The sequence below is a fragment of the Plectropomus leopardus genome, chromosome 2 (genome assembly GCF_026936395.1).
Source record: "Plectropomus leopardus strain MGB_pleo_1.0 chromosome 2, ASM2693639v1, whole genome shotgun sequence".
Classification (NCBI taxonomy): Eukaryota; Metazoa; Chordata; class Actinopteri; order Perciformes; family Serranidae; genus Plectropomus; species Plectropomus leopardus.
In genome coordinates, this window is record NC_142177.1 from 28,404,603 (window position 1) to 28,431,124 (window position 26,522).

General features: G+C 40.0%; 1 protein-coding gene across 2 annotated transcripts in view; it reads right to left on the minus strand.

The window, feature by feature from the left end:
- sema3fa (sema domain, immunoglobulin domain (Ig), short basic domain, secreted, (semaphorin) 3Fa) overlaps positions 1-24,095 on the minus strand; it is a 68,346-nt gene extending 44,251 nt beyond the window's left edge. For both annotated transcript variants that reach the window (XM_042507203.2, XM_042507195.2), the window contains exons 1-2: positions 23,773-24,095; positions 21,198-21,351 (exon numbers count right to left, since the gene is read on the minus strand). In XM_042507203.2, the coding sequence (XP_042363137.1) occupies positions 21,198-21,351; positions 23,773-23,817 (199 nt within the window). In that variant the 5' untranslated portion in view covers positions 23,818-24,095. The remainder of the gene's footprint in view (positions 1-21,197; positions 21,352-23,772) is intronic.
- Between the last annotated feature and the right edge of the window lie 2,427 nt (positions 24,096-26,522).

Sequence of the window (26,522 nt, forward strand, 5' to 3'; positions counted from 1 at the left end):
TTATTCCTTGACTTCTCCTCAAGTGCTACAATGAATGAGGTTTTCATTTGTGGTTTAATTGAAATGGCCCGAGCTCTATTCCTCCCTGTTACAATTTTGCTGTCTTTTTCTGTGATAGTTTCTGTGCCGCTGCCTGAATGTCCACAGCTGCAAAAGGTAGCTTGAAAGTCAAGAGTCAAGACTAATAGCAGTCGGTCAGCTGAGGGGTCTCTGTCTGATGACTTGAGTCTCCCAATTTCAAAGCGCAGCTCTACAATACAAGACATAATTTCTGGTTAAACTCACTTCCATACTACAGTAGTGCTACAAAGATATCCAATAAAATACAACTGTTTGGTTCTATAGCAGGCTTTTCAAGTCTTGATTGACACTTACATGAAGGCAGAAGGTCAAGATTTTTCAAAACACACTCCCTTAAGAGAAGTTCTTTGCAAACAAATCCAACATAACATTTCTCCAGTAATCCATTCCATTAGTGGCCGACTGTGCACTGGTGAACCAACAGATCAATATGGCACTGACCTCAGCAGATAATTCGGAAGGTAATTACACTCAGAGCACAAACACAGCCTTTTCGGTCTCTTAAGCTCTGCAACCGCAAGCTTGGCTAAGAAAAATAAATTAACCAGCAATGTACTCAGATGGTTCTTGAGTATATTCTCTAACAAAACAACACAAATATTCCCTGACAACTTATTACAGGTAACTCCTGAGCTGATATTACTTGGGAGCAGCCCAGAAACAATATTATGTTTTGGCCTGGGTGAGAGCAGCTTGGGCCCCACAAATGTGAGATTTTATTTGCTAGTGTTTCACTCCTTGGGCTTTGGCCTAACTCTGGCTGTGCTTACACTAAGTATCCTCTATCACTAAAGCCTTCACAGAACAAGCAGCAGCTGTATCTGTATATCTTTTAGTCCAGTAGCCTTCTCCTTAGAGATTATTATATAGTAGCATAAGATTCATGGTCAAGTGTGCAAGAACTGACTGCAAACCGATATTGTGACCAGAGTGCAGAAAGCATCCGACTGCCTTTTTTCATCACAACCATCTTCAACATTTTGCATTTGGGTACATTTACAAGCATGACATTTAATACAGCCTCTTTTCAATACACTCACAAAAAAAGACCCATGACCACACAGAGAGATCCAAACATTCAATGAAACACAGCAGGAAAGTTTGGTGAGAGCTGTGGGAAGAAAAGGAAGGCGGGGGACCAACTGGTGAGAAAAAGCTGACTGGATGCTGCGAGTGACACAGAGTCCATGTAAACTTTTCCATTTGCTGTCTGTCTGTCTGTTTGACATAAATGGGAGCGGAGGAGTGGAGAAAACAGAGTGGGGGATGATGACCGTCAGTCAAGGGCATTCATCTTTTCTGAGTGGAAGAGTGGCTGTATGATGGGAGATGATGGTAGTGGGAATAGAGGGAGTTGGAGCAAAGGGAGAAGGAGCTTAAGTGGGGGAAGAGATGGCAGAAAGGAATGCTTTACAACATTGTTATGGAAATAGTTTTGTGAGGGAACATATTCAAACTGTACTGACTGAGGTAAAGAGAGAATATTTGGTTGCATTTTGGTTGTAATGATGCATCAATCCTGAAAGGTTCAGTGTGCAGAATTAGGGTCATATATTGGCAGAAATGGATGATACGATAAAATAATCCTTTATTAGTCCCACAATGGGAAATCTGCATTGTTATAGCAGCAGGGTACAATATAAGCAAGCAAAAAGAGCAATACACATAGTTAAAAAAAACAAGGTGCCAAACTCAACTGTTATTATTTACACTAAAAGCACATGGAAGATAATTGCACACATAAAAAATTGCACTTTAGCATAAGAATATAAATTAATTAGTATGTTTTTATTAGTCGGACACCTGAAAAAAAGAATCGTCTGGTTTTAGTCACCTTAGAATGTATATAGGGAGTAGGTCTTCATACTCAAAGTTCACTATATTACACAACCATGTTTCTACCTGAATGGAGAACAATCAGTGACTCTACATAGGGCTATTTGTGTTTTTGCATTTTCGCTTTGGCCTCTATAGTTAGCAGTCCCTCTGCAATGAGCAGAAACAGTGTTAGAGAATCACTGATTTGTAATGTGAGACTGTCTTATGCAGAGTTTTAACCACTTTAAATCACAGGGCCCCATTTATTTTGAAGAAAAGGAAACCTATGCAAATAATTCGGCTCCTGCTAAAAACCTCCTGAATATGTGGAATTCATTGGAGAAAAAAGGTGAGCACACATTAACAGGTGCTGGGCTAGTGGCCTGTCTGCTACAAGCCAAACTGTTTCGGAAAAGCACTTATTTGTAATGTGAAACTGCTTAAATCTTTTTTCTTTTTCCTATTAAAATCACAGCATTTGTTTATTTGGAGAGGAAACTATCTCTGTTGATAATTCAGCTCCCACTATAAACCTCCTGAGCAAAGAACACTGAAGAAATCTTGACCAGGAATTCACGCTTAACACTTGGGAGAGGTTTCAGCTGATTGCAATCTTCAGTCTGCTAGATGCCACAAAATCCTTTGAGCTTTCCCAGTGATTTTTTTTTTACTTTTGCAATTCCATCATCATATATCACCTGTCTTGTTTTTAGGTCAAAGGGTGTCTGTGATAATTTGACATGGTAATAGCTGGGCTTTTCAGAGGTGTGAAGAAAAATGTACATCATGCAGTTGCAAAAAACAGCAAACAGGTGCAACACTGAAGTGGAATCTCAAAGGGCAGCAGTCAGCTTAGACCACCTTAGTGGCATCAGCTTTGGAGGTATGTTTACACAAGCACCCTCCAAAAAGGAAGCGCTAACTTCAGTATGTGACCGGAGGAATGTTGCATGTGATGGTGGTTTCCCAGCAGGAATAGCCTGCAATACTTAAAAATGAGGGGGCTTCACTGAAAATAATTACAGGCCAAAACAACCATTTACATTCCAATAGGTTAAATATGTGCTTTGAAAACAAGAAAAATGTCATTCAAGATGAAACATGTTGGCAACCATTACAACTTAAATGGATAATGTGAATTGTCTGCTGAAGGCGGGCCCCACACTCTCATCCCAGCCTGCAATTAAAGCAAAGCTACCCAAGGTCAGGCTGACTGACAGGCTGACAGACCTATAGATTACTGTCTGTCTGTGTAATCCGCGGCCTTTTTACTCCCTGTGCTGACTGACGCTCTCACTCCTCCCATTTAAAACACCAGCGCCTGTTGATTTGGCTGCTTTCATGTTTGACGGACAGATTGGACATCCTACCCTGTGACCCTACGACCTTTATCTCACCCGTGACCAGAAGGGTCGGTGTGCAGAGTGCGGCTGCTTAGGGGCAGTGGGGAGAGGACATCTGAAAGGCTCTAGTTAGTGTGAAATTCATATTAATAAGGACTAGGACTGTCCAGGGTTTTAAGGCATTGAAGCCATATCTGTGATGAATTGAAGTTTTGACAGGGATGAGGGGATTAATGGGAGAGGAGTCTGACTTTTCTAAACCATCAGTTTTCATATGATGCACCTAAAATAACATGCTGATTAGCCTCTTTATTGCATGCAACATTAACCATAATAGATAAAAAAAGAAAAGAATCCTTTGCAAAAATGGCTCGGCTGTTACTTGCCGTTTCAGATGATTTGCCATTTTTTGGACATATGCCACTTTCATTTGGCATATATGATACCTGACCTTTTGGGGGTCACCTTTGCAAATATTGAGGTTTGAGTTTTTCAACATCTTGCTTGCGTATCTCGCATGGTCAAACTGTCTCAGGTTCAGGAGTATTGAACTCTCGGTTATCAACGTCAGATGAGAACGAATAACAACAGTAATAATTTATGTTGGTGCATAATGAATAATGTTGGATTATAATTGCTTAATTTTTGGGTGATTTGAGTTAATATAAATACAGTACAAAAAAACCCAAAACATTCAAATACAAATATAGACATGGATTATCATGGCATTGAATGAAAGCTTTTGAAGCATTGGGGTCAGAGCTAATAAGGACAAGGGTGTACATACCGTTTCAAAATTGGGGGTACACATATGAAACGAGGCTGGCGTCTGCCAGCCACGATATAGACATAGATAGATATAGAGTGTCAAATATCCAATTTCCTGCATTCTGGTGAGTTTTTGCCATGGATTGTATGAATAATAGACGTAGCTACAGTGACATTACTCATTGGTTTGGTTTGTTTCAAAGCCTCAAGTTCGCCATTTCAGCCATCACATCTCGGGTTTTTTTTAACCAGAATTGACCATGTTTAGACAAGAGATTGAATTTGTGGAGGGACAAGGGGTAGATCTGACTCCCAGACTGGGAGTCAAATCCAACCCCTGTACAGTTGTCATGAATGTTGGAATCAGCTATAGAGACCGTAACCGCTAAACCACCATGTAAACATGTTTATTTCTGCTGTGAATTTGGTCATTTTAACATGGGGGTCTGTGGGGATTGACTGGCTTCTGGAGCCAGCCTCAAGTGGCCATTCAATAAACTGCTTCATTTTTTCAGCCTTGGAGGTTGCCACTTGTTTTTTTTATGAACCAATTTGTGCCTTTTTCCAGCATCAGTTTCAGGCAGAAATGCCTTAAACTTTCATCATCTCAAATGCACATTGGTAAGTATTGAGGAGGAGGTGCCCCTTCTGCCCCCCTGAAACCTATGCCAATGAGTAAGGATAAGTTTCCCATGTTAAATTCTGAGGTTGCACAGCAAAATTTTGCAGTCATGGGAGGCACAAGTTGCAAAACTGAGAAGCTTTGAAGAGGAGACTAAAAAATGAGTAAAACCATAAAAACACATTACAAGATAACATGTCCGCCCTACACAAATCACATCAAGGCCTCTGGTTCTTGTAAAGCCCTTCATGTCAATACTACACAGCAATTACTGCACACCAGGCATGAAATGGGCAAATAAGATTGCCCTCTGTTCAGATTAAAGGCTATGCAATTCAAATACCAACAGTGAATTAACAAATGGCTGCGATTTCTCTGGCATGTTATTGTTGGCAGTTCTGCTCAGTGAGATTCAGTATGCACACAAATGGAGTTAGATAAGAAATGTTGAGATGACCTTTTTACAGTTAAGCAGTCATGATGCAACACATTCAAAACCATAGCGGTAGTGTCTAATAACCACTTTTTACAGCAAGATCCAGCAGTTCATACCTGCAGGCTCCCACTTGTACTAAAAGCAACAAGTCTGTACTGAAACATTGAGATGCTCAGACAGTTTGAACAAAAAAAGGTATTAGCTGGAAGTACTTGTTTTGATTGGAGAATGAGAGTGAGATAAAAAGATTTAAGGAGAAAAAACAGAGATGAAGGCAAGAGTTTTATCAGCTGGGAGGCAACATGCGTGACAGAGGGAAATCTTAGTCACAGTCACTCCATCCGTCCTCACATGAGGTGTTGAAGGAGGCCAGTGATTGCACGGACACATGAAGGCTAAAAACCCTCTTATCTTACACTGTCATACCTTCTCATAAATCAGTGCTTAGCCAACCGCTCTGCGCTGATAAGACGACCAAACACAGATCCACACCAGGAATGAAGGGTTTTTTTTCTATCACGAGTGGCCTCTCTCGCTCTCTCTCACACTCCCATCCTCTATCTTCGTTATCTGTTTTTCATTCATCAGATTTGAGCAGCAGACAAGGTTTTTTTTATCTGCTTGGGGTTTGTTTGTTTGCAGCGTGCCATATTTTCTCTTGTAGCTTTTCCAGCAGTCTGGTTATGATCATCTAAAGAACTGGTGAATCATTCCCAACATTCACACAAGAGAGAGTTGGGAGTGCTGAGAAACGATCTTTTGATCGTCACGCAATCAGATGCTGAAATAAAACATTTTAAAATGTGGTAACAAGGCGTTTTTTTAAACTGAATGTGCCAGGTGGATCTCACTACCACTGTGATACCAGTCAAAGACTGTTCATTTCATTATACAAACTGATGTCTGATGGTGACATTTCTACGGCAAATCCGGAAGCTGTGTTTTATGCTGTTATTATGAAAAATATTTCTATGTTCATTACAAATATATAATATCAAGCATTGAGTTAACCTTTACAAACTGGCAATCTAATTTTTGGATAGATGTGTTTACCATCACACACAGTGACATGGTACCTGCGTGTTAATCTTAACAATAACTGGATGTAGCATAGAGGAGCTAATTTTCTCAAAAGTGAAAAAATGCCAGCAGGACCACTCTGTGTTCATTATACTTGTTGTGCCTTTTGTATGCAAGATCATGATTAGTGCTGGGTATTGTCTAAAAAATACTATCAGTATACAGTGATACTAATACTAAGTGTACTTCATTTGATGCCTTTTTTCAGCTTCTTTCCATACCCATCATGTGAATGGAAGAATTCAGTTGCATGATATGCCACCAGGTGCCACAGGCATACTTTTGAACGTTGTGGTGGCATCTTGGCATGCTGAACTGCTGACTACATCAAACCCCCTGGTGCTCAACTTCACCTCACCACAGACTTTAAAGCTGCTGCTTTAGGGTAGCAATTATACATTGCTGTAAATCGAGGAACGTTTTTGGTGATTGGCTGTGAGCAAAACTATATTGTCATGTTTTTCTAGATCTGGATGTAAAAGGGAGTTTGGGTACTACTTGGTTGAAGCTTAAAGGTATTGAGTACAGATACCTAGCCCTAGTCATGACGAACATGAACATTCAAGTTTTAGGAGCAATTACAGGCACATTTAACTCTGAACAGAAAGAAAAAACACTCACACATCTTCATGTAACTCATAATGGGTGCGCATGAGAAGGAAAAGTAGGATAACATTTGCAAATTAACTCCCCCACACTGATTAGTTTGCAAAAGAAATAAATTTATGGTGTGTGCTGGTTCTTGATTCTCATCAGACATTCGTTGATGATAAGGGTTTGTACCAAAACATTGTAGTTAAGTTTATTTCTGTTGCAAGCTGTGCAGGACTTTGTCTGCAGATGTTTTCTACAGTATGTAAGTAAATAATCAACAAAATCAAACTAACTGCACACCTGATTTACCTGGAAATGCTGCACAATAATGAATGTATGCACATGCATGTATTGGTAGTTTTTGGTTTTTGAAGAAATAAGTACAAGAGCACTAATGTTGGCCAATTCCAGTGTTTCATTTAAAGGCAATATCTGCTGATACTGATGACGTGCTGATATTATCTTGCATTCCTAAATGCTAGGCAAATCTGCGGAATTTGGGCATGCATCACTGAACACACTTGGCATATAACAGTATTTTTCTGCAACTAAAATATGATACAGCTTGTAGTAGCACAGAGTAATACATTTCAAACACCACATAAAACAGTATGGTGTATTTCCTGCTGTTTTCATGGTCTAATTTGCTCCAAATGCATTACAATGATTTGTGACTAATTAATCATGCATAGATGGTTTAATAGGACAGTGTAATCTGGCCACGGTGGTGAAAAGGTACATTTCACGCTGTGCAGCAATTCTTTATGCGAGTGGAACTGGTATAATAAAAAGCCACAGACTAATGAATTCCAAACCTTTTCTACTTTCTAAATGCGATTACACTTGAACAAAGCATCATTTAGGTCGAAGATCTTCCTGATGTCAAAAGACACTTTTTGTTTCCTCTGTGCAATTCTCAGCTGAGTCGACCACATTAAAACTCGATCTGTCAGCCATGGAAAAAAAAGTTTTCATCTCTGTGTTTGTGCCAGGAGGTGCTGCTTCCTATGAGCTCTCCGAGGGGCCGTCTGTGGTCTTCCATCATTGTAGCGTGGCAGAGCACATGGTCCAGAGGAGCACCATCAATTCATCTAACATGAAATCCTGCCGAACATGAAAGCCCAGGATCACAGCCAAGCTTTGAGTGATGACTGTTTCAGCATTTGCGCCAAGAAAGAGGGAAAGTGAGAGACGAGAATGACGAGAGACAGAAAGAGAGAGCGAGCCGAGGGAGGAAGAGGACGGGCAGAGATGCTTTGAGCGCTAATGCCGTGCCAGTGTTGTATGCCACTCCCCCTCCGCTCCCCCAGGGACATGAATGAAGTAAATGAATGATGGACCCAGCCCACACAAACGCCCCTCTTCTATTGAGCCCAAGCAGTCCATTCACGGGGATGAGTGAGGCGTCGACACCAACAACAACAATAACAACAGCAACATAGGAGGCCCTTACTCCTTTTTCTCATTCATACATATGTATGCAGTCACACAGACACACACATATGGCACAGATACCACAGACAACACTGCCAACATACCATTAGGGACACCTAGAGAGGGTTCCTGAGAACAGGGCCGACTAACAAAGCGTGGAGGCAAAGGGGCGTGAACGGGGGCAGTCACGGAAAAAAAAAATCTTGGCATCACGTCAATGCAACCGCCACAATGATCAGGGATGAGAGGCCATCTCCTCCCCTCCACAATCAGCACATTATCAGGAAGCCCATCAGCGCATGAACCCAGAAAACAAGGCCTGGAAACCTCATGTTCCGCCACATTCTGCCCTCCCTCCTCCTCCACCTCGGCTCTTCTCTGTTGTGTTTCCAGGACAGGACGGGTTCAGAGGGTTCTCGCCCACGCAAGGGTGATCTCACTGAGAGGTCTGACCTTCAGACTCGGGTGTGACTTGCCCCGAAGCCACAGCAGCTAATGGAACATTGGGGATACAAAATCGGATTGAGGCGAGATCAATCTGACAAGGGAGGCTTTGCTATTTACCAAGCATTTACATCTTGAAGGTGGGCTTTGTAATGATGTTAGCGTCTGACTGAGTGCTCAGTTTTCACCAATTATGCATCCTGCAGAGTATGTATGGATGCAGGAGAGGGCTGAAGCTAAAAGATGAAATACAGCTCTGACAGAAGCAGGAGGAGAAAGAGGAATGCTCCGGCTTTTTAAATCTAATAGTGAGACACCACTACTGCAGTCTCCCACAGGATCATGGTCAGGCTCAACCACAGGCCTAATTTCTCCCATAATCACATAGACAGCTACTTGGTCTTCATCCAACATATACTGTGCACCGCAGAGAGAGGCTTGATGGACGATTAGTCTGAAACTCCCACACCTGAAACATTTCATGAGGTTGTGGCTGTTTGAGGTTGCCCAGCTTCTGCACTGCAAAATCTGACAAGTTGATTTCACTTTTAAAAAATCCAGGAAACGTATTGCCTTGAAAAATGTAAGTAAATATAACTTTGTGTCTTAATTTATATTTACTTTATATCTAACTGTTACATTTATATAAAATGTAGCTGTTTTTACTTAGTTTTGTGAAGTTGTAGCAACTTAACAATGACAACTGATATTACCTTTCTGTCTGTAAGTGTTTGAAACTTCAGTTAACCATGTTAGTCTGACTTGACTTGATCAAAACAAAGACAATTTTTTCAGTGATGCAGTTAGGAGATCTGCAAGTGTTGTTTCGTTAACATGTTTAAGAATATACAAATAATGATTGGCTAGTTTACAACCAGCAGAATAAAGATTTATAGCACAGTAAACTTGGTTTACTGAAGTTGATAGAATTTGGAAAGATTGATTTAATTAAACTGTCATTTTTAAGTTGCAACAACTTCACAGTATTAAGTAAATATGATGAAATTTTAAGCAAATTTAATCAGATAAAATGTAAACATAACACATATTGTTCAATTTCTCTCTCTTTCTTTTTTTAATTAAAGTCAGCATGTCAGATTTTACAGTGTGCCTGAGCAAAACTTTGACCTTCCATTTATGAAAGGAAGCATTTCTCATAAAACTTTGCCAAACTGGCACGGAGCAAGCTACAGTACTTTGATCGTATAAACACTCTGAAAAGAAATATTTGTACTTTGGCTTCACGTCATTTTGTAATGTCGTGTGGGTCAGAATGCACTTTAGTGGGGCTTTAGTCCAAATGTTCCCAGGTGCCAAAAACACTTCTGCTAAGACGATCTGTATGACAATATGTAAGTGTGAATAAAGTCAGCACTTTTCATTGACTGCGAGGTTACTGCTGGGGCATTGGCACAGAGCTGAGCAGTCACCGGCTGAGGTAAACCATCTCAACCGACACTCATCCACCGCTAATGGGAAGCAGACACACAATTTGTCCCAGCGTACGCCTTTGTGCACCCACACTCCTCTCCTCCTTCTCATTCTCAAATCCCTCCATCTATCCATGCTCTGGCTGCGATAGCAAACCTGACACTGATGCCCTGCAGTCCATTAGCACTCTCAGAGAGCCCCGTCTGAGTCTGCTCTATTGCTCCTTTCACATTTTCCTGCACTCTCCCTATCTCCCTGACAGTCCTCACTTTGACTCGTGTACTCCTTATCGGACTCTCTCTGTATTTCTGTCTCTCTGTCTCCATCCCTTCCTCCTCTTCTCCTTAAAGATGTCTACGCTGGAACAAGACGAGCTCCACGAGTTCAACATGTCAGTCTCAGTCCATAGGGAGGAGAACAAGTCTGTAGTCACTCATGTCAAATTCAGATAACATTAATGTGACGGGGCTGCTGAAAAATCCCCTCAGACACACACAATACCAACAATAGCTGCACTGATAACTCTCCTCCAGCCTGTTTCCTCTAATGTAATGTCACTATTCTTAAGACACACCTGTTATCACTGATAGGACAGACAAACAGTTGTCTTTTCCTACAGTGTGAGCTCTCTAACACCAGCAATTACTCCATGTCTGGCGGAGGTAATGATTATATTCCATCATCGACTGATTGTCCCGTAAATGAATCAAATGACATATTAGTCTAAACAGACTAATGATTAAGACCAATGGACTAAAAATCACATTGTACATTTTTTTGGGATGGATACTGCGATAGCGATGAGTCACAATTTTAGTGGGAATTTTTGCATATCATTTTCACTATAAAAAATGTAAAAATAATGATAAGGTGATTTTTACTGGGGGCTGTACAACAAGCATGTTCTCTTATGTCCAGAATATAAATAGTAGGCATCTCTGTAGAAACATAATGCTAAATTTCTAATGGTATGTTAGCCCTGCCATAGTCTGGCGACCTGTCCAGGGTATACCCCGCCTTCCGCCCGATGACAGCTGGGATTGGCTCCAGCTCCCCCGCGACCCTTGCGAGGACAAGCGGTTATGGACAATGAATGAATGAATGATTAATGGTATGTTGTTTTACATTCCTTCGATAAAGTTAGACTTACGCACATCTGTCCAGTTGCTACAGTGACATAACAAGTTTACAATCTGTAAGACTAACCCTCCTATTTAACCTAATTTTAATACTCATGTATCTATTTGCTTTTTGTTTGTATGTTGTTGTTTTTTTGTAGGTGCTGTTGTTGCTATTTTTGCTTTTGTTGCTTGTGTTATTGTCTAGAAAGAAAAAAAAGCCACAAGAATCAACTAAGCTAACACAAATGTAGTTTTGTACATTGATCTCATTTCCTCATATGTTCAATGACAAAAACTCACACAACACACACATACAGTTCATGTAGCTATATATGACCAAGTGTGTGTCCCGAGTAGTTTTCCCACCCCAAGTGTTCATAGTGGCCACCATATGAAAGAGGTCAATGGCACCGCAGTAACAGGATCCCAACACTGACAGACAAATGATAATGAATGATAGCTGTCTGAGTAAACAAGTAGAGAGGTGCCCTTGACCCGCTGTCTCCTTAATTTCAGTACGGTCTGCAACCCCCCCCAAAAACCCCTGTCCTTCCCCCAGAGGACTCCCACACCTCAGCCACATCTGGAGAACATGTCCAATCCTTCACTTTAACTCCCCGACACTTTCATAAGACCGCACGGCAGCCTTATAAAAATCTATTGTTTTAGCAAATTTATTTTCTCGTTTGTCTTGACTGAGCCTTGAAGCTTCCACGCCGCTTTCCTTCAGGATTTCCTGCGAGAAGACGAGACAGCCGACATCAGGGGAAATAAGCACAATGCTGTGATTACATCCCGCCTCTCATCTGTGGAGACAATCATTTGAACCCAATTCGGTTTGTGAGGAGTGACAGGTAGACGCTGCTATAGCAACCAAACTGAAGCAATGTCATATATAGCTCTTCACAGAAGCTCTGTGAGCGTGTGAGCACACACACACACAAACAATGCAGACATAACCACATGGACTTGACATGAATATTAAAAGACTCGCCCCCATTCCTCTGTCACTTTGAATCTTTAGAGAACCACCTCTTGCAAAAGCCATTACTCGCTCTCTAACTCCATCTCTAACTGCAACAACTGTCCTCCTCTTCAGCTCTCGTCCTTGCTCTCCTGCTCCTCTCCTGCAGGTGCTGAGATTGATCATAGCCTGTGTTACAGTCTGCTTCTAATAACTATTAAAATCACACTTCAAGAATTATGGGCTCGGTAAAGTGCTCAAGAGCCCAACACTAAAACAAGACAACACTAACCGCTGTAACTACACGAGCCAATAAAAACTCCTCAAACATTAGAAAGATATGACATGGGTCTGATGTATCGCTGTGGCCTATTTTTATCCTGTCTGCCACATTTCGATCTAAAAGAATCGGCTGCAGCAGAAGAGACACAAACACACACCAGGATGTACTCATGCATGCACTGTCTATCACACTCTCACCTACACACACACACATTAATCATTGTGTCTTTCACCCCCTGCTGAGTGTTGCCCCCCTTTACACAGCAGACAGAGAACTACACGGGCTATTTATCGAGCCTGCCCGAGCATCCCCTACATGCAGTTAAATCTCATTTATAAGATCTCTAACAAATATAACTATAAACACTGAATGTTTGTAAGTTACAGTCCTTAATTTTTTTTGCATAGACAATGTTTGGTGACTGTCATTAGTTGAAGTATTTTAAAGGCTTGAATGGGCATTAAAGTCTCTGTCACATAGTTTCTCAAAGTGCAGCAAACGAGGCAGTGGTGGTCCTCTGATACATGACAATAATTGCATACATTATTTTTGAAATATTTGTAATAGATTTCAATACTTTCAATAGCGTACATGTAATGCACTACGAGGAGACTGCATCACACAGCTTCCTCCTAACGGGAATCTGTCAGGTTAGGAATGACAACTTGTAGAAAGCTACTGGTTGCATTGCAGTTAGTGGTACCTCACGAGTATCACTACCACTGTTGGCTAAAATTAGAAATTTCAGCAGACAACTTGCAACGGCACTTTTCTATGGGGCCCTCAATCATATGTTGGCTCCCTATATTGGCACTGAGTTGTCAAATTTTTTTAGCATCCCTGCTCTATCTTCAGTGCAAAACATGGGGAAGTCTGTAAAAAATTTCAAAAGTCCAAAAGTCAAAGTTACAACTCTGCAGTGGACTAAAGAAAAGAAAATCCAATCTACCACTCTGTTGTTATCATGAACTTTTTTGTCACTCAAAATGTCGCCACCTTAGAATTATAAGGTTTTACCTGCGTTCTGAGCAGTTTTGAGTTATTGAGCTTCAATGTTTCCCATTCCAAATAGCATAAATGATATTAACATTTTTGTTTTCTAAATAAAAAGTTCAAAAATACATATGACTTAAAAAATACCCCATATTGTGTAAATACCTTGTTACAGAATAAGAATATATGAATAACTCAATTTTGAAAAAAAAATACCAGACAGAACCTTCTAAGGTGACAAAGATTTTGCCAGAAAGCACACACAGATAAAAAAAAAGAAAAGAATTTATCAAAACACAAATTTTTATAAATATTCTGTGTCACTGCAATATAATAGGGAGAAAATTTAGATAAAATATATAAGAGTTTTGTATTCACGGATTAACCAACAGCAGCAGTAAACCCCATGTCATCTTTTGGCAGCATCCTAATATTAGATTACAGTATATCTTCACTGCACTCATGTGACTCTAAAGGTTACAGTATCAGCTCTACTCCTGAATCAAACTTCTCCAATGTTGTCAAACTAAATCATAAAAAATAAACCGGTGTGTGTGTCTTTGTGAATGTTTGTTTGGTGCTTCACCGGGTCTCACAGAGAAAAATGATGTTATTCTGAAGAGGCTGGATGTGTGGATCTGCTCCTCCCCAGTACAAATAATTAAATCTATGATTAAAATGCCTAATAGCTAAAGACTGGAATAATAAATAGCAGAGTGATTACGGTTTCATTTGGATGTTGTGCATTTTTATCACCACAGGGGGAGATTCCAGCATTAATAAGTGCTTAGACACGGGCTCTGCCTGCCAGCTCATAAGAAATATTCAAATCACGGCAAACTGTTTTCAATCTGGAGCTTTTCACTGGGAGCAATGATTTGTATGTGTATTTCTCTCTGTGACACCATGAAAGGGCGGGGAGGCAGCAATTTATTGAGTGAAGATGACTAAAAAGGGCTACACAATGGAGACACATTATTTCCTTTCAAGCCTGTGATCCAAGTTAGCAGTGCATTTGCCGCACGTTTGCTGAGCTCATATGCAAACGTTTCTGTGCATACATCCACCCACTCTTCCCTTATACATTCCCCTGCTCCCTCACCGATGTGCCTTCCTCTCAAGGAAAGTTTGGGCACTTAAGAGACCCCCACCCCTCCCTCTGCCTTTTGAGTGTACTAAAACAGTACGCTCCTGCTGTGGGCGGCGTACTGGGTGCCCTCCTCCCTCACCTTACACTGCCATTCTCTTATCAACAAACAAATAGAGAGGGTGTGAGTGTGGAGTAAAGGCAGAGGAGGAGGACGACAACGAGGCAGCAGAGGAGAGGGAGATAAAAAGAGAAAGAAACAGACAGGAAGGACACTATATTTAGCACTGGAGCTGTCGCCTTCTGTTTTTCTCTCCTGAATAATCATAGTTTGACAGCATGTATCCTGCAGAGCAGAGGTTGCTGGGATGCACTGCCACCCTCCCCTCCTCCACCAGCAGCATCTCTGGAGACAAAGTAGCAAAGTATTGTAATAATTGCTGCAGGCTTACGTGCCACAGCCACCACACATTACTCTGTGGAAACATTTTGCAGTGCCCTGACAATCTCTAATGGAGATAATAGGGGAAGAAGGCAGCTTTAGATTACTTTGCCAACAGGTACAATGTTGCATGCATGATGCATACCAAGAGAGCAAACTGTATCCAAGTACTGTATGTACAAACCAGCAGCAACGTGACCAAAAGACATTCATAAAAAACATTCTGCCATCCATATTTTCTAAGAATTTGACCGCATGAAAAGGAACAGTATAATGCTGTGTCAAGCTCGTAACCCTCATGCACTGATGATGAATATCTGCTGGGAAAGAGGTAAACACGCACAGCTGGTAGGTAGAGGAGCACCGAGGATGGGAGTTAGATAATGCTGTATGTGCACAATGGACTTTAGCCAGTGCAAAAAGCTTGTTTGCTTTTGAGAAAAACATAGAAAACCAGTGTTGCTGAATTTCTCAAAAAACAAACACATCACACATCATTCAGTTTAGAACAAATGTTGTTCCAGCATGTCATAAATTGCCTAAAGCTTCAACTTGTAACTTTCATTTCTCTACTTGTGGGAACATTAAAAATCAACCAAAAAAAAAAGTTTCCAAATTTAAACAAATGGATGTAAAAGAGAACCACAAATGATTAGTCTCTGTTCCTTCCCAACTAGTAGGGTTAGGCCATATGTTAAACTTTTTCAATCTTTTCAGTCTAATAAATAGAGCCACAAAAATACTGTCATTATCTAGATTACTACAATAGCAGTCATCATACTGTGCACATGTTTTTATCTGCAAAATTGAAATAAAAGTTGAAACTGGATGAAGAAACTCACCTTTATTTTAGTTATTTTCAAAAAGGAGACCTTTTACATATACATCAATTAAAAAATGATTCCATGTCTTATTTATAGTGATAAAACATTAATTTAACCAAAACTAACCCTTCTGTTCTCATTTCTTTAAAATGAAACCATTGCAACCCCACATGAAATGAAATATTCTTACACCTGTTTTCCTTATCAAACAGAAAAATGCCACTGTATATCTTTTAAATTCAGGTTGATCTTTCTAAAACCACTAACAGTAGCTTATTTGCAATGTTAAGTTATTGTAAAACACCAAGCAGCACCACCCAAGAGATGAAAGTTGAGTCAAACTTCAAGATGCCAAAAACTGCAGTTCATCAAATGGCCTATTGAGGCTGGCTCCAAAAGCAAGTAAATCCCCACTGACCACCAAATGTTAAAATGCCAAACTTCACAGAAACACATAAATAAACATGTAAACAGCGTGGAACAAAAATGTTTTGGGTCTCCGTAGCTAATTTCAACATTCATGACTGTTCAGGGGTGATATTTTATACATAGCCAACCAACGGTTTACTTTTAATAAGTCTTAAATTCTGCTGTCTGCGAGGTGTCATCACAATCAAAGACCCAGATCCACCCCTAACTCCTCTGCTCCGCCCTCTCGTCCAACTATGGTCACTTCTGGTTCCAAATATCCAAGATGGTGATAGCCAATATGCCAAACTGGAGACCACATAACGAGTCCACAAACCAGCTTGCAGAATCATGGTGGCTATGTCCATTGTTTATACAGTATTTGTAAAACACACTTCATTCAAACTTGACAGAAGCAAAAAAAAAAAAAAAAAAACCTCACCAAAACCATCTTTATTAGTCTTCACTGTTCTAACAATCACAAATCCTCGATTGGTCTAAATAAATAAACAAACCCTTAATTCAATAAGTTAGATGTGAAAACTGTCTCGACATGCTGTTTTTTTCCCGCTGTCTATCCCTGCCATTGCTGGCAGCGACTCTCACTCATTCTTCAGAGGCACGCCATTCACATAGCAAAATAAAATGACAAAATTTGCAGAAAAAAACCCCAAAAATGTAATAGCCAATATATTCGTCTGATCGCCCTCCCTAAACCTCTGTACAATTACAAAGACTTTCTCCAGGCAGAGCAATAACATGACCTTACACTTTAGATGATAATTATCACCGATAAATTAATCATTACATTGTGGCAATCTGCCAGGGATGTTTCGCTGTGCATGTCTCGTTATGTTTAACATCTCTGATGATGCATGTAACATAATGCACTGTAATGTGTAATGTGGTGTGATGATCGGATGGCTAATTAATGACTTCTGTAGCTGAACAGCAGGAGGGTTTCTGGGTTATGAGAACAAGGAATCTCCCTGGTGATTAGCCAATCAGGGTAGCTGGATATGTACAGCCTGTTCACCTTTATTTGAAGGAGACAAATAAAGATGCAGCTAGAAAATCTAGTCTAAACATCCCGCTAATAGTCTGGGTAAAGGCATAATATTTCATTGGACGGCAAGGATGATCATGACCAAAGTACTTTCTCATTTATCAGAGAAGTAAAAAGTTCAAGACCATCTACACAGAGGAATGTCACACTGACATAACTTGAGGAAGACAAAGGGTTTTTCTCATGTACTATATATACATAAATCTGCCTATATAACATAATCTGTGGAAGATGAGGTCTATTGTTGCAGAGTTCAAACTCAGTAGCAGCTCCTAATTATTCAGAGAATAAAGAGGTGGAGGACATCTCACTGTTTCTGATCTTAACCCTGAAAACTGTTGGCTGAGATGAGCTGATAGTGAAGTCTTTGTTGCGACGTGACAATCATTGTCACATTACGTGGGATGAAAAGACTGAAGGGAAAGTGCAGAGGCTGGAGTAACCTTAAGATTGTCCCTAAGAATTACAGGTCTGCCCGCTTATTGTCTGGCTTTCTTCCCAGAGCTAACCTTGCACCCAGGTGTTCCACTGAGGCCTAAAGAGGTCGAAGAAAAACAAAGTTAAACACTTTCAAATGGGCCCGAGGATTAACGTAACAAGCTATTACTTGTTAATATGGTGCCATTCTCCCACAGTTTGAGGGCAGTTAACCTCAGGGTGAGACTGGCTTCTGTTTGAAGGGTCACAACCTCTCAGAGCCCTGCACACTAAAATAGCATGTGATTATAGACCTTGTTTAAAAGTAAATATAGGAGTTCTCAGCAGCTGATTTAAGCCAGCCTTAGCCAGTGTTTTATGGGAGAGAATACACCTTCAAACTGCAAAACTGTGACCTTTTGTTCACGTTATATCATATTCTACATTTTTGGAAAACACACAATGTTTAGTTTGAGAGATTCATTGCAGCCTAGTGTTTTGTAAGTGTGTGTGTGTGTGGGTCTTTTGAAGTCTGGGTGGATGTTCAATCCTATGAGCTCTGAATGGACATTTCTTTGGTCTTAGCCTCTGTTTGCTCCCTCAGTCCTTATCACAGTTAATAACTCAGCCTGCACAAACACACTCAGGAGCTTCTTTAGGAGCCTTAAAAGACAAAATTATCAGCTTAAGTTGCTTATGGTTGTTTGCATTGTAAAACCTAAGTTTAAGTTATCTGGTGCTGAAAATGTCCCTCCTACATTGTTGTTGTGCAGAATTTTCTACAGAAATTAAACTTTCAGGAAAAGTTCATCCCCCAAATCAAAAATATATATTTTCCCTCTTACCTGTTGTGCTATTTATCAATCTAGATTATTTTGGTGTAAGGTACACAGTGTTGCAGATATCAACTGTAGAAATGTCTGCCTTCCTTCCAATATAATGAAAGTAGTTGGCACTCAGCTTGTGCTGCTCAAAGCACCAAAAAATACATTTCACAAACTCAACAGCAAGGTCTCTTTCCAGGAATGCTGACGTGTTTACCCAAAATAATCCACAGAACTGGTCGTGAGTAGTTTCTTGTTGAGACCTTTTTCTTTCTACCAAACTACACCTGCCAACTATATCGCTGCAAAGAGGGAAACATGCATATACTCATGGATGAGGGGCTTGTGACAGCGCAAGATGTAAACTTTAAATGCATCCTCCTCAGCTGAGCTGTAACCTCAGCAAGCTCAGTGGCAAAAAGTAGGTGCACACATCTTTGATACAGTGATACAGTTAGCAACTGTGGTTTGGTATAAAGAAATTATTCTCAACTTGAAACTGTTCACAACAAGATGTGTGGATTATTTTGGGGAACCACATTGACATTTGGGTAAATAGACATTGCTGTTGAAGTTTTTCTTTTCTTTTTTTTTTTTTAGCACAACAGGCCAAGTGTCATCTAATTCCATTATATCAAAGAGAGGGTAAATTTCTCTACAGCCGGTAACTCACACCAAAACAATCTAGGTTAATAAATATCCCTACAAGTAAGTATGTAAATATATATGTATGTAAATATGTATTTTAAATGTGTGGGTGAACTGTCCCTTTAATCTGCTGTGTTGTTGTTATGTAACATGTGAGCTGATTAGTTCAAGCTTTGATGCATGTAAATCTGTTAGCCTCAATTCATGCAGAGTTACAGAAAAACTGTACAAACTAGACACAGATAAAAAGTAGTGATAAAGAAATCACAGACTCTGTAAAGTGAACATGGAAACAAGGAAAAGTATTTATGGGAGATGGTCACACTGAAAAGAAGTATTAATACTGTATATATGGTATACAAACAAGAGGTTATCAGTTTTCTTAGAGAAATGTGTGTGTATCTTTATATATATATATATATATATATATATATAAAACCTCTTGCCTGCTGCTTTGATAGAGGGAGAATAATTGAAGTGTTGGGTCCTTTGTGTCAAAGTTTTGGATTCCAGCCAAAAGCAGCAACATCTTTTCCACCAGCTTTATAAAATGCAAATAATCAGTGTAAAGTGATACTGTGTAACCTTTACAGATAAACATGTGAAGCTGGGTCACAGACAAAAGCAAATGCAACAGCTCAGAAAAAAATAAAGATCCTATTAGCTGCTACAGTTGGCAACCTACATTTATAACTCGTCTTGTTTTTTTCATTGCCAAAAATGAAACGCTTATTCAAAATTACCTTGAAAATGTGTTATCAGAAGGCAGTTATTACAGCACATCTGTATGCCGCCACTAGACAGATATCATGGAAATCTACAGCCAATTATTTGGTTAAGTACACTGGCACATAGAAAATTAATAAAAGCACATTACGGAGCTATTCCCAGCAGTACTGTGCAAAACCAATACAATTAGGGAATGCACATCTTAAGGTGCATTTCCAGTCTCCAGCTATCTGAAGTTGCTCCGTGAGGCATAAAGTAACCTCCGAAACTAATTAAAAACAAAAAGGAACTCAATTAAAAGAAGTAGAAAATAAATGAACTCCTTTCTACCAAGTGAATGTGAGACCAGTGGAGGGTGAAATCCAACTCGATTAGAAACAGAGAGGAAGAGATGGGATTCAAGGGATGGTGAGAGAGAAAAGAAACAGGTAAGCAAAACATCTGAGCAAGGGGGACACTGGGAAAAGGCAAATCTTCACCACCAAAGCCCTTCAGTTTAAAGTTGAAACAGCTTTACAAGAGACAACAACATTAAGTAACACCACAACAAATAAATCAAATAAGTTCTGCTATTCCAAAACCAGCCAGATATGACTAGAAACACTTGACCAACCTGTAGATATCATAAAAAACATGATTTTTCACAACTCTTGCTAATTTTTCATGTATGATTTTAATATAATTAGCAGAAAAAACACCAGTTCCCATTCAGTGATCCTGTTCTGAAACTTGGTGACCTCATGACAGATGCTCATAAAAGTCATCTTCAGTCGCAGAGATACCATAAAACCTCGAGAGCTTTACATGGGCACGACGGCCGTGCCGGGGCTGGAATGACAAAGGCACCGGAGACTGCACCGCTGAGACCTATTTTAACAGGACAGTTCGACACACGGGGTCTCATGTGGCACTGGCAAACATTCATAACATGCTGGATCTGCGCCCCGAGTGTGTGCCCAGCCAAGTGTTAAATCTGACTTGATTTCAGAAGGGAGCCGAGGTCGCACAAAGGCCGGTTTGGGAAACTAATGGCAGCCAGACGATTAAATGAAGACATATTCTCTGGTCCTGAATAGTCAGGACAATCAGCAGCACATCTCCTCATCCCTCTAATCATGCCTCACTCACACTGAAACACAATCCAACTCTCTGTTCAGTAGTGAAGGAATAAACGCTGGGCTTACCAAGCCCTGAATTCAGCTAGTGCCAACAGTTTACCCATAACAAGACCAAGAAATAAAAGACTGATGACAGAAATGACCACCGGTGATCAAATCTGCAGAGAAACACAAAACCAAACAAACTGGGTCACAGACAAAGCAAGTTTTTTGAGTACTTACCTTTGAAGGACAGGAAGATCCTGGGAGCAGAGAGGGGCTCGTTGGAGGGGGGAAGACCCCCAGATGATAAGGTCAGCAGGGCCAGTAGCCAGCACAGTCTGTCCCACAACATCGTCCCTCTGTTTGTTAACAGAGGAAAAGAAGAGTCCAGGAGCTGAGGGACAGAGAGGGTCGAGTGTCAGACAAAAAACCTGCACCTTCACCTCACAATTGCAGCAACCAGTTCTCAGTCACTACGCTACATAGTGTAGTCTTTGTCATGGGTGTAGATATTAGAAATATTCTATATACTAAATGTATGCAATATTTAGTATATGTGGTTATGTCCCCCTCCAATAAAAACACGACGGTAGCAGAGGACTTTGATTTTGAAGAAATTAAGACATTTTCACTATAGTGGTAGGAATCACCAGCAGCCGCACAATACGATATTATCTCGATACTATGGTCACGAAACAATATTTTTGCAATTTCAAATATTTTGTGATCTGAGTATGGAGCCGTACACATGCTGCATTTTTTGTGCTCTTATTTCTATTGTTATCAGTGGAGATGCTCAACAGGCGTGCTCATAAGCCACACCGAGGACAGCGATGCGCCTATTTTTCAGGGCGCAACGGCTGGGCCCTAAAATAAGCAGAGTTCAACTTTTGGAACGCATGGCGTTGTCATGTGACAAAGAACAACAGATCACAACAAGCAGATGTCTTTCCATTCTACGGTAAATATCAGTTTCTGATAAATGTAGAGGAGAAGCTGATTATTTTAATGCAGGGAGAAAAAGAACTTTAAATCTCTCCCACGGTTAAAGTCGCGTCATGTGTACATCCCCTAATGTTGTAGCATATATTGAAATGTATTGTGATTTTTTGAAAACTTTTTTTCAATTGTAAATTATTACTCTCTAATGGGCTAAAAAAGCAGTTGACTTTAGTGTTCTAATCGGCAACCAAAAGTTAAATTTGTATTTAGAATATTAACAATTTACATAATAAAACATAAATAGCTGGCACCCCTGTACCAATACAATATTGCCATGCAAAATATTGCAAAATGCTTTATCAATTTTTCCCCCACCCCTAATTTCCACAATAAATTGTTGCAGAAAAGGCATACCTTGATGCATAAAAATTCACCAGAACACAGTATTTGATGCTTAATATAAGGATATATAAAGGATCCCCAAACCTTCCTGCGCCCTAATGTTGAAACAAAACCTATACGCCCTTGGTCTTGGTGCTAAACTCAAAGCTAAAAACTGTATCTGATTTTATGTAGCCTCTATGTCTGCTGTGCTTTGACTGTTTGTTTGATGTCTTATGAGTAAAAATGCTTGACTAAGTAATTCTATTAGGGTGTGCAAGTACCTCAATTGGAACCATAAAACCTGCAGGAGTCTGCAAAGAAGCTCAGCATTGATTTTCCATCATTGCTACTCGATTTTCTGAGAATCTCTCATTGTAACGCTCCTCTTCAAACCGCCCACAGCCATCCCTGACAGTGTCTGCTTCTGTAAGGGCAACAGTGTGAATGGACGGAGTCTCCTTCCAGCTGGGAGAGCCAGAAGGAGCCACCGCTGCTGCCTGCACGTCGACTCCTCTGCCGATCTTCACTTTTCATGCATAAGATGTATTATCCTTACTATCATGAAGAACAGAAATTCACTCCAAGCAGGCTGCACGGAGTCGCTTGTTAAGCTAGGCGCGCACTGGAAAATCACAAAGCGCATCAACATGCTGCTGCTTTCAGCCACAAAGGGAGCTCAAGTTAATATATATCCCCATAAAAGGATCTGAAGACGCTCCAAGTTATCAGGACGAAAAACTGTACAAATAAATGACCGCGTTTGGAGACAATAAAACAATTTTAGCAAAGAGTGTTCTGCTGTAATTATCCACGCATGATGGCACTGATCTGCTCGTAAACGTGGATCAGAGTCTGAGGTCAAACTGTCAGTCGGGGTTTAAGATCAAGTTCCACATTGAGCCCTGAAGGCACAACTCCAAAGCGGACTGTTAACCAAAATAAAGCGTGACTGGGCTTTGAGTTATGAGGACATGAACATGAACCACGTGTCATTTTAAGAGGATTTTAAAATGGTAAAAAAGTAGCGCTCAGGAGGACATAGTACATATAATCACTGCAGATTATAAAGATACATCACATACAGCGAAAACTTTCAGTGCCTCAAAAATTGTCCAGCAAACAAACACACACACACACACACACACACACACACACGCACACACACACTGCTCTTTGCTCATGCAGTATTGGGCATTTGTAGTTGATAGTATTGCTCATTTAGAACTACCTAGCACGCGCCAGAGAGGACAAACATCTATTTCGGCGACCGGAAATTGCTTAAAAATAACCTGTTTCAAATATTCAGGACATAACTTTTAAAACATATTTTACACATTAGAGCCTATATCCTGTAGCATGCATCAGTCCCTTTGCTTGACTCCACCAAATGTGGCTTCCTACTGATTTATGACCACATCTGTCTCAGTACAAATAATTGATCTGACTTGTATCTATGCATAACAACAGCACTTGCATTATTATGACCTACCTTATAGTTCCGCCCAGAGAATAGAGTGATAAAGCTGGTCAACATTTAAAACCATCCACCCCAGATCCTTTGAGCTCCTCTGTCCGCACGCAGGAGTATCAGTGTATCCGCGGCAGATCCTGCACGATTATCCCCAGAGCCAAACAAAGCTTGGATTTAAATTAACTTGACGCGGCCGCCTTAACTTGAAGTGATCTCTAAATCGCATCAACAGATTCTGTATTTTCCACTGAAGGAGGTTTGAAACAAAGAGTTTCTCCTGGAGAAGAGTAGCGGAGAGAGTACCACGCGCAGCGGCGCTCAAGTGTGTAGTGCAGGAAAGCGGCTTCTGCAGGTGGATACACTGAGGTCTCCCGGCAGTGGACACACCCATGGGGGAGGGAACCTACCTTTGCATCCCTGCGCTCCGTCCCGCCCCGAAATTTAGCACAAAACAAGTCTGCTCTGCATCTTCAGACACTCCAGGGACGCTACAGAGCGAAACTCACTTCAAGTAATGACGGACAAACTGTACAAGTATGTTAAAGGGCAGCTGGAGGAGATGTCATATTTCTTGAACCTTTTGAAACATATTTGTTTGATTTCCTAAAAAAACATGAATGCAATAAGCAAAGGTAACAAGACATTACCCATAAATCCACAAGAAATTCGTATAAAGATGAAAGAAAATTACCTGAAAATAAGAAAAACAAACAAAAACGCGAAAAACAAACAAGTTAATCACCTCCAAGAAGTGCTGAAAATTGAGAAAAGTAAAGGTATACAGTTGTTTTGGTAACATCATTTTCAAAATATAATTAGAATATTTTTGAAGATGCTCACTAGGGATGCACAATACTATCGGCAGGCATCCTTATCAGCATATTGACTTTAAAATGAAATATCAGAATCGGCCAGCATGCAGATTTCTATCAATATTAAAAAACGGTCTGCTAGTGGGCCAGCATGATGAAAGTATGCATAATATGATGTTAATTGCACTACAGAGGAGACTTGATGATCACTAAAATTAAGCAAGGTAAAAAAAAAGAGGATATATTGATATTGGTATTAGTTATCAGCAAAATGAGTTGTTATATATCAGCATGTCAAATATCAGCAAATAAAGTCAATATATAATATATATATAAGAAAACTGATGTCAATCCAAGTTTTAAAGGGTTAAGTATCAGGGGGAGTTATCTAAAATGTTTTAATAAATTAAAAACATGACTTTGTTTCCTTTAAAAAATGAAAACATTTATTTTCAAAATGTTTTCCAATGACTTTAAAACAAATGACAACTTCTAGTGCCGAAAAATGATGGCAAAGCGGACGTACTAAAAAATGCAGCTCCTCAAATGGCCACTTGAGGCTCGTTCCAAAAGCCAGTCAATCCCCCACAGACCCCCATGTTAAATTGCTCAGAAATAACCATCTTTACAGCCTGGTACAAAAAACGTTTTTTTGTCTTGTCTTTTTGTCTTATGTCCAATTTCAACATTCATGACAACTTTACAGGGGCTGAATTTTTAATATAACTCACACGTTTACATTTTATGAAGGTTTGAAGTTGTTTTGTTTAACAGTGAGGCTGCTTAGGTGACAGGCTGTCTGCAAGATGTTACTACCGCCTATGAGTCAAATAAAGCCAAATCACTTCTGGCTCGATAACCAAGATGGCGACGGCCGAAATGCCAAACTGCCAAACTTGAGGCTTTAAAACATCAGTCCACAAACTAAGTGAGTAACGTCATAGTAGCCATATGTTAATCATTTTATACAGTCAAGCTTTAAAGGCATTCAGCAACAGATATTTGCACATGCATCTTCAGTGTCTTTCCAACTGATCAGTAATTATCATATTACATCTCCCATATTAACTTTCTCCCATAAAGTGAGGGAACACAGTAGCATTTAGGCTGCTTCTATGCCTATAAGTATGTCAGTGTGATTTGTTTTTCTTAAGTTGATTCATGGTGTTGAAACGAAATACTGAAATAAAACCTAAAGCCTTTATTTGGATCAAACTATGTAGTTTGTTTTATTGCCATTAGCATTTATCTCTGTCACCAAAAGTTCAAGATCAAGATTAAGATGAATATAAATTACGATAAAAACAGCGAAGGCAGTTTTTGTGGAGCACTCAAACAGTGAAATGTTTCCAATTAAAATATCCTCATAATGACTTCATTGTAGAATAAACAATGCAAGATAAACATGTACACTGTAATACAGGACACATGGGAACTTGTATTAGAGTGACATAGGCTTTATTTTGTCTGGGAGAGGCAATATTTAGCTATGACAAAGCATATCTAAACTGCATGCAACAATAACATCTCAAACACTGCTCTCAGATGTTTCAGTTATTTGGGTGATTTTTGGAGAATTATTCCCTTGAATGTCCAGGGGACTTTTTTTTCCTTCAAAATAGGACTGAGGTAATTTCACAACTTGATTAGCCTGTGACTGCCAGCTACTGATTTTTATTTGCTGACGAGTGCCAACATGGAGTTGTGCTGAGAAGCTCTCAGTCGACAGGTCCGAGCCAAACAATTGTTCAGTATCTGCTGGTATTGGCAGTCTCACAGCATGGGGCAGTGTTTGCTTTTTGACTAACACATGAATCACTTACTATATTTTGACTCAGGCCGAGGAGAAAGAATAACCGAGCTGCCGACAGTGATTTCAGATGAAAAGAAACATTTTTATTTGATGCAAACAGCTGCTGCATGACTCTTCAGCACAACAGGAATGTGGCAGTATGT